This window comes from Malurus melanocephalus, unplaced genomic scaffold (genome assembly GCF_030028575.1).
Source record: "Malurus melanocephalus ecotype Western Australia unplaced genomic scaffold, MMel_1.1 scaffold_554, whole genome shotgun sequence".
Classification (NCBI taxonomy): domain Eukaryota; kingdom Metazoa; phylum Chordata; class Aves; order Passeriformes; family Maluridae; genus Malurus; species Malurus melanocephalus.
This window is the reverse complement of record NW_026623786.1, coordinates 417595-427017: the sequence shown is the minus strand read 5'-3', so window position 1 is coordinate 427017 and position 9423 is coordinate 417595. Positions and strand designations below refer to the sequence as shown.

Genomic DNA, 9423 nt, shown 5'->3' with positions numbered 1-9423 from the left:
GTAAAAAGCTTCTGTGTCTCTATAATGCTTGTTAATATAGATCTGGTTTGTTCATTTCTATCGAACTAAAATAATTTTTCTGATATTTTTCTTCATTCATTAAACCCATCTGTTAAATATCAGGACGACTGATCAGGGCTTTGGGGTGACCACTGCCATTCCTYGTTAGCAGATCTGTGTTTCCAAGGCCTGACGAGAAGGTTCAACCCTGCTATTACTCACACGGGTTGTTTGGCTGGCTCCACTGCCCTTAATCCGAATGAGTAACAGCTCCAGGACTGACCCTTTCACTTTGTTGAACACTGCACCAGTAATTAATTTTTTTCAAGTTTTCTCAATACTATTCTGAAACATGACAGATGAACTCACACTGATGAGTCGGGTGCTCCCATTTTAACTCCAGCAGCTTCCACACACACAAGCACAGCTTTAAACACATCCCCATCCCTTTAAGCACAGAAACATGCCCACTGCATTCATAATACAACAGGGCGTGCGATTTTGAAATTTAAAACCACTGCTGAGCCAAGAGAAAGATGCAGTTCTAAGCCAGTCCTTAAATCATTAAAATGGAACAATAAAAAGGGCCCTAATATAAATTAAACCAGTGGGTTTGTAAATGCAGGCGTGCTGAGGGCAGTGATGCTGCAGGCTGCAGGCTCCTCGCAAGGTTCTGTAATTTATTTATTTGTTTACTGCCTGGCACTACAAACCCAGTTAAAACAGAGGTAGCACAGATCTCAGGAGTGTCTGGTCAGCCAAGTGACACCTGTGGCTCATTCTCAGCTGGGCTTTGTCACAGCAAGGATGAGCCTGTTGKTAAACCCTTCCCTCCACTTGCTTATCTGACTCGACAGCCCTCATTTCCACACCAGGATTCCTCCATCTAATTAGAGCAGTCATTCTGTAAATAAAACAGAAGAATGTTCCTATTGCATAACGTAACCCTTCCCCGGTCCCTGAGTTGCAAATTCCAGTGACAAATACCAGTTACATGAAATAGAAGGAGGCGAGAGCTTGGGAGGAGCTCTTTACCGTTTCCTTTGATAGAAAAATAAATTTATGGCTGAATAAAGCTGTTCCTGTACATTTCTGGATCAGCAAATAAAAAAAAATGTCACAAAAAAAGACAGTGCACATTCAGAGAAAAACAGGATGGGTAGGGCTGCTCTCTGCTACCCTGTGCCAACCTAATAGATATTATCTTTAATGCATCTAGAGAAGGTGGGTGCTTTGGAAAGGAAGTTGGATGGGTTTCATGCAAAGAGGGGAGGTTTGTCTCGGTGGATCTTTAAATCTCTCATTGGGCCTGGTGGGAATTCATAAAATCACTTCATAAAATCACACAGCCTTTGGGAAAAAGTGCAATGGCACATGATGGGAAAAGCAGCCTGAAGGGACACAGCCACCTGTGCCAGACAAATGTCCCAAAAAAAGCAGGGAGGAGGAATTTCTGCCAGAGAAACAACGAGCAAAGAAATGTGCAGAGAAGTAAACAAGAGGAGGAGTTGTTTTGTGGAGATGAAAGCTGTCACTAAAGACAGTAAACATCTGGTTGTGTTGATTACACGTTAGGAGCTGGATGAATCATGGATGACTAAATCTAGGATCAGGCTAGTAGGACTGGAAATAAGTCCAGGGTTGTGTGTTTAAAAGAGTAGAGCTGGTACTTACACATCTTTAGTAGTCCCTGTAGCACCTAGGGAAAAAAAAAAAAAAATAAACATGTTTACCAGGTAGTGGCACAATCCTCCAAACCAASCAACAGTGCAGTAATCATATTTCTGTGATTCTGTCCTAAACAACACAGAAATAGCAACAGAAATTTGCTCCTGTCAGAGAGCACATTTATCAGGATGGTTCAGTTTATCCTTAATGATTATCCCTGCTACTCCTCAAGTCTGTCACCCTCAGATCTGCGCCAGACTCTCGGAGTGTGAAAATGATGCTGCCATGGACCAGTGCCCAGTGCAGTCACTCAAGGTGGGAACAACACAAGACAAAAGCGAAATTCTTTCTGAATTTCACAYGCTTCACTTTGCTTAGTCTTCTGATGGTTTTGCCTGCCAGAAAGTTGCCACAACAAACCACGCAGCTCCTCCCAAATGCCAGATTATTCTGCCATTTGATGCAGTTGGACAGCAGGTGTAAAATAAAATTTTACACGTGTGTAAAATGCTGTCTCTGCCATATAAATAAAGTTTTATAAAACAACTAGACAGAACTAATACAAACATCAGGGCACAATCCACCCAAAGCCCCAAATTTCTAAGGGGATCAACCACCCCTTAATTCATCTTCCATTTAACAAAAAAACAGAGACAAAAGCTGTCACCTGGCTGCCTGCTATAAGTGACTGATTTTTTTTTTTGGTGACTCAAATATTTCTTGGTGGTTGGAAGTACAAACTCTTTTCTGTTCCTCCCAAGTTACTAATGTTGTGTTGCTCTTGCCAATATATAATTCAGTTGAGTAAACAGTGAATTATCCCTTCTATTAATTACAGAAGCTGGGGCACATATTAGAGAAACCTTTCACTCCTCCTTTCCTCTTAGCACTGAGCTGGAAAAGGTGATCTGGGCTCTCTCTGAAGAAACTTTAGTAGCCAATCCCAGATATTTTTTGAGTTTGGAGGCAGGTTGTTCTTTTTTTCTCCCAGAGTACTTCATTTTTTGAAAAACTTTTATTTTTTCTGCCGCTGAAAAACATCCATAAATAGCAAATACCTTTCATCTCACTTTGATGTGTAACAATATGCCTTCTTACTTTAAACAAGAGAAAGAAATATTCCTGCATAGCTTTCCAGCTCTGAGCAGATTGCTGGAATGGCAGGAAACATCACCCCTGAACATAACAACGTTCCCATTTTTTTTGATTTGACCATCCCTCCTTTTCCCCAGCAAYAACCCAGACTGGACCTGTGTAAGCCTGCACACATTTCAGGGCCAGCAAAATCTCAGTGTGGCCACACACATCAGCAGAAACAGCTCAGCCCTCACTCTCAAACTTTACTCCTCCAGACAGCCTTCAGAGAATTTTTGGCTCTGCAGGCACATCTATAAAGCATTAAATGTAAACCTTTGGAATGAATTGTGTCCAGGTGGAAGGTTGGGGTTGCTGTGTGAGCTCAATCTCGATGTAGGGAGATGTAGGAGATCTTTTGCTACAAGGCTGGTTCATCCAGAGTCAGCTCAGCCTTCAGGGCACCCCCTGTACCTCTACACACATCAGCAACATTTCACACAACATCTGTTTCAAAAAGCCTAGCTGGAGCTGGCAGGATTTTTAATTTTTTTTTTTTCCAGAAGAAACTACTCCTTTGCCATGCCTTTTCTGCACCAGGGCCATGACTTTGTTATTTTCTCAGTCTGAACTCACTTCAATCCAAACCAGATTCTCTAAAAAGGTTCATGGTCCTTTTTGAGGCCTTTGCAGAGACTTTTMTAAGTTGAGGTCTCAGCACCTTGGATCCCTATCTGAAAAATGTGTCTTCTTGCAGGAARAAGAGCAAAATACAGAATTTTTAATACACAAAATGAAACTTTAAGCTGAGTGAGATGAATTGTCACCCTGGAGGTGACACCTGAATTCCAGTCCATCACGGGGCACATTTCAGTGCCACATCCATGTCCAGTGCCTGTCTTCAAGGCATTTTGGGACAAATACAGTCTCTCTCCAGACCATCAGCCTGGGCTTTGTGCAGAGCTGTACAGCCACAAAATCTTTTCCAAAAGTTTGGAAATGCACCACTAACGTCCACATGTGCCTCTGCTGAAAAATCACTGCAGTGTTTTAAAATGCATTGCACACAAACATTGAGTATGACAAAAACAAATTCATTTTTTAAGAGATCATTTTTACCTTTATAATAATTTTTAAAGCACATATTAAAAGAAATTGTTTTCTACTTTTTTATAAGCCCAGCAAACCAGTTTCTCCTCACTTCCACTGATGGGGTTCCATTAATTTCAGTGGGGTTATTTCTCATTTTCACAAGCAAAAGTGAAACAAGGGTTTGGTTCACATTCATTCAAGTGTTAGTAAGGTACCCAAATATAGATCTGAAAGTATTTCCAGTTAGTAAAGGAGTTTTCTTCCTGCAAGGGTTCTGAGCTTGCAAATGAACATCATTTTAGCTGGGTGTGCCATAAAAAAAAGATCTTTGTGTAAAAACTGTGTAAAGGGAGTTGTTCCTTGTTCATTAGGGAGCCAGAACATCCCTTATATCTATAAAATATAGATATTCTTTATCAAGGAACCATCTCAGCTCAYATAGAAGTGTTTATTTATGAAGCCAAATCCATTCACCCTCATCCCATTATTTTGCTGACATATTTGCCTAACTCTTTCATTGAGTTTAGTGAGCAGCACAATTTCACAGCTGCTCAGGTTCTTTCTGTCAGAAGTTCAGCAAAGATTCTTGTTTACAACTGATCCACCAACACTCTGTAGCTGGTTCCATGGCAGCAAGGTTGAGTGCTCTCACAGATACGATGGTTTGCATGGATGACTTGAGAAAAGCCTCACATATTTAAAAAAGTCATCCATTTTTCCCCACTAAATCAACTTGGTCTAGAAAAAGGCAGCACTACAAACCTCGACAGGCTCTTGTTTGCTTGGTTTTCCAAAATCTGCCTAACTTCAGCAACAGATTGAAGAGTTGAAGCCACATCCTTTAAAAACAGGCAGCACTGAATTGTCCTGAATGACTGTTCTGCTCACACCATTTACACATTTACCATTTACACAGCAGGACCATTTTGGTGTTTGAGAGTTGAAGAAGGAGGAGAAAGTGAAGCCTGAAAATAAATGTGGTCCATTCAGACACACATTGCYCTGAGCCCCAGTGATTACAGGAGAAAAATATTCTATCTGGAGCAGTGGAGCTGTGATCCCTCAAAAAACAAACAAACAAAAAAACCCAAAGAAAAAAAACCCCAGAGCATTTAAATAGTCACAAATCAAAAAGAAGAACATATCCCAAAGCATCTTCCACACGGTGAGAGGGGGTTTTGCTTTTTCAGAACAACAGCAGCTTCTCTTGGTGGCACCAGAGGATTTCAGGAAATGCAGGCCTGATGCAAAAGGTTKAAAGACGTTGATAGCCACAGAAAATATTCCTCTATGCTGAGAAATGCATCATGAGTGAAGATGAGAGACAAAAGCTTCAGMAAAACCTAAAAAGCATGAGAAGCAACCACTCACATGAATAAACACAGGGATAAAAAAAATGCCAGTATCTGACTTTAGAGTAGATTATGAACCATCTTCCTAATATTTTCAAATGAACAAAGTCCTATGACACTTTCTTAGACATATTTGAAATTGTTACAAAAAGCAAATAAAACCCCTCAAAAKTAGACATAACATTCATGCAACTGCTAAGATTACAAATGAGTTTTTTTTCCTTTCTGATGTGCTCCAACAATCAGACACACGCTCTAACATAAATGAATTTATTCTGTTTACATCCCGTTGTAACTGAGGAAAGAACTGTATCAATTTGCTTCAAATTGATTCCTTTTTCAGCTCACCAGGCAGGAGTTCTGTACACAGACTTGACCTGATCAATAGAATGGCACGATGACATCCTGAGCATTCCACCAAGCTTGGAGTTAATAAATCTGCTTAAACTTGGGGTGAAAGTTCTCCTTCATCGTGAATTTACTCTATGTGAAGCTTTCCTCAGACTAACAGCTTCTCCATGTATTTAAATTAGGGTTGACTGACAGTTTCCAAAGAGTGCCATAATTTAAGGTGCTGTCATTACTACTACAATAGATACAGAAAGGAGGAGGCAGTTAAAAATTTTTAGCAAAGAATAACTAGAATAAAGGGAAATGCCTTAACTAAAAAAAAAAATAATGTTTGAGAGCATATTTTTAAAATATATATAAAAAAAAAAAGAGCTATTTTTGAGCTTTTAAAACTCCAGGAAATAACATGAAAGAAGGATATGTCAAATGAGATGACAAAACATAAGGAAAACAGCAAGTTGAGAAATAAAAAAAAAATACCTATACTACATAATTAATACACAAAAAAGCTAAGTATTTTAAGAAGGATATATATTTATCAGTTTACTTGAATAACTGGAGCTGCCATTTCTCAGCTGAAGAGTTTTCTGCCACTGTCTGGTACTCTGGAAAGAACATCTGAATGCTATATCGGCATTTTGGAGCACTGAAATGAAAATGAAATTTTGGAGTACCCCAGACTGAAATGTTACTCTAGATCACWTCTATTAGTTTAGATCTCCCAGACCATGGAGCTGAAAGCTCTGATGTCATTCTAACCATGCAACAGAAGATAATATCATTAGCTGAACTGTCACCATATATACATCCGCTTAGGAAAAATAAAACTAGGCTACAATAGGAATTTAACCAGAGTAAGAAAATGGGGGTTGGAGTAACACATTTAATGTTTTCCATGAAGTACAGCTACAATATTATACTTAGTCATATGGCTCGGCAGAGAGTGTTACAGGTTAATTACATATTGTGCACCTCTAGCTTTGACATTACTGACTACAGAACAGTCACAACTTTAACATTAAAGATGCAGTCTTGCTGTGCACGCCACAAAATTAATTTGTATTTACACAGTCTTCACGTCTTTTGATAAAATTGTGAGTTGTACTTCCTTTAAAAGCTTGAGGACTCAGAATAAAACTGGAAAGTTTTCTCCTTCCCCTTCATAAAATAAATTTATTTTTATTAGACACACTTTGCAAGGAATGTTAAATGAAATAAATAAATAGTAGACATCTGACGTCTTACTTTTATTACCAGCTGTTCGTTATTTTAAGACCAGAGGCTGCACAGAGTAATTCCTGACTGACAGTGGTGAAAGTGAGAAGAGAGCTGGACCTTTCAGAGCTGCATTTGATTTGGAGAGGTCTACCAGTGCAACTGKAATAATTCCATTATACTAACAATGTGTTTTTACGTGGCGTTGTTGGTTTTCACCTGTGCTAAGCCATTGGAGATCWGTGGACTTTTCTAAAGAGCATGCAAAAAGTTACCAAAAAATGCAAGTTCAAATATTTTATKCATAACAGTGTAATTAAGTTTAGCTATCAAAGGGGTTGGACCTTCAGTAAAAATATTTTATGCATCTACAAGCCAAAATGTGCTGAAGACAGCTACCTCTAATGAAACGGGACACATTTAAACAAACTTGGAGTCCAAAATAATTCTCTAAATAATACCGCTGTCAGAGTTAGTCCATTTGACATTTACCCATTTCTACTACCCTGGTGCAAGTTCCACAGGGCAGCCAGATCAACATTCATTTGAAAACTGCCACAAACAGAGTGATAATCAACTCAGCATTTTCATCTGAACCTCTCTGAAGCTTGCACTGATGCTTTTACCCAGCAAACAGAAACGGGGGRTGAACAAGCATCACCCCAGAGCTGTGAAGCTGGACTGGTCAGCTACAGAAAGAACTTCCAGTCACTCCCAATGTGGGAATCAACCACAGGGAGAGAATTCATGGGTGCAAACAGGACAGCTCTAATAAGAGCACTGAGTGATGAAGTAAATCCACACAGCGCATTCTTCATGGATGAGAGAGGCCTCTGATGCACAGATGTGGTACCTCAAACTTAATTTACAATCCCTTAACAGRAACAGAATAAGGAATGGCAGAAAAGCCATTCTCCTCTGCCTGGGAAGGGCAGAGTTGAACAGGTAAACCATCAGCACACCTCACAAATGGTCACACATCTGTACASCCTGGAGAAGGCAGCATCATTCACACTCACAGGACTGAGCCACCCAAGGCACCACTGGAGCTCTGSTTAAAGCAAGTCAAAACAGTTCGAGATTCTAAGTGATCCAAGCATTATTTTGCTGTGGATTTTCAAGAGGTGAAAGCTCACGAGTGCATCTGAAAGACTTAAGAGAGGTACGGGAACAGGTGGCAATGTTTGCCAAGKGCAGCCGGGATGAAAAATGATTGAGAAATGCTCATATTATAATGACAGGGTGAAGGTCCACTTATCAGTTTCCATGTACTTTCCTTTCCTGCGGGGGCTGAGGGGAGGAAGAGCACAACAGCACCATCTTCCCAGATYTTATCTCTTTTGAAAATAGCAATGAACAAATAAGGGAGCCTGCTGGACGCACCAGCCAGCAGAACACATTAACATGCATGAAACCTCAATCATGGAACACCCTCCAACTTCTCCAACAAGCAAAGGCGAAGATGTGGCACAAATTCATTTCAGAAGTGGCATTCGTGGCCTTATAGGGAAGCGAAAAGGATGGAGCTGACAGCCCCGGCGGGATCCTTACATCCAGCTCCCGGCCTGGGCTCGCCCTGCCTTGGGCAGCTCCTGTCGGAGGTGGCGATTCCGGCGACAACCGGGCACCAAAAATCCGCCGGTGCTCTCGGCAGGCCACATCACCCTCTCTCCCCTGAGCCAGCGGGAAAGGAAGATGCTCTGGCAAGAGGGCGGGCAGCGATTCCCSCGGCTCGGAGGGGCATCCCCGGAGCCGGGGCTGTATCGGTGCCGGTGCGTGCCCGCGGCCCCCCGCCCCGCAGCCGCCGCGGGTTTGCCCCAGCCCGGGGGATGCTCGCTGCCCCAGACCGGGGGATGCTCGCCCCAGCCCAGGGGATGTTCGCCGCCCCAGCCCGGGGGATGCTCGCCCCGCAGCCCCGGGGATGCTCGCCGCCCCAGCCCGGGGGATGCTCGCTGCCCCAGCCCGGGGGATGTTCGCCGCCCCAGCCCGGGGATGCTCGCCCCGCAGCCCCGGGGATGCTCGCTGCCCCAGCCCGGGGGATGTTCGCCGCCCCAGACCAGGGGATGCTCGCTGCACCAGACCAGGGGGTGCTCGCTGCCCCAGCCCGGGGGATGCTCGCTGCCCCAGCCCGGGGGATGCTCGCTGCCCCAGCCCGGGGGATGCTCGCCCCAGCCCGGGGATGTTCGCTGCCCCAGCCCGGGGGATGCTCGCCCCGCAGACCAGGGGATGCTCGCCCCGCAGCCGCCGCAGGGTTGCCCCAGCCCAGGGGATGCTCGCCCCGCTCGCCCGGCCCTGCCCAGCCCCGCAGCCCTACCTCGCCCTCCCGCTCCGCCGGCCGTGGAGTTGCCGCAGCCCATGGGCGCTGCCCTGCGCGGTGCGGAGCGGTGCGGTCACGGGAGACAGCCGGCGGCGGGCGGAGCCGGGTGGGAGATAAAGCCGCGGGGATCCCTCCTCCTCCTCTTCCTCTTCCTCCTCCTCCTCCTCCTCGTCTCCCCACCTATCGCCCGGGAAACCGCCGGCCCCGAGCGCCGCCGCCCGGCCCCAGCCCCGGCCCCGCACCGCGCCCGCGTTCCACCCCGAGGAAAGCCACACCCCGGGCTGTGCCCGCTCCGGACGGGCTGGAGCTGCTAAACCGGAGAAAGGGCTCAGCCCAGGCTCGAGCCTGAAGGGC

The 9423-nt window shown here is 44.3% G+C and overlaps 1 protein-coding gene across 3 annotated transcripts in view; it reads right to left on the bottom strand.

Moving 5' to 3' along the window:
- Positions 1 to 9204, bottom strand: part of CUNH12orf75 (chromosome unknown C12orf75 homolog) — a 19678-nt gene extending 10474 nt beyond the window's left edge. For 2 of the 3 annotated variants that reach the window (XR_008966396.1, XM_057382201.1), the window contains exons 1-2: positions 9067 to 9204; positions 1675 to 1699 (exon numbers count right to left, since the gene is read on the bottom strand). Coding sequence is in view for 2 of the 3 variants with exons in the window: in XM_057382201.1 (XP_057238184.1) it covers positions 1675 to 1699; positions 9067 to 9109 (68 nt within the window). In the remaining variant the exon portion in view is untranslated. The remainder of the gene's footprint in view (positions 1 to 1674; positions 1700 to 9066) is intronic. The other variant, XM_057382200.1, reaches the window with a different exon arrangement.
- Positions 9205 to 9423: the final 219 nt, after the last annotated feature.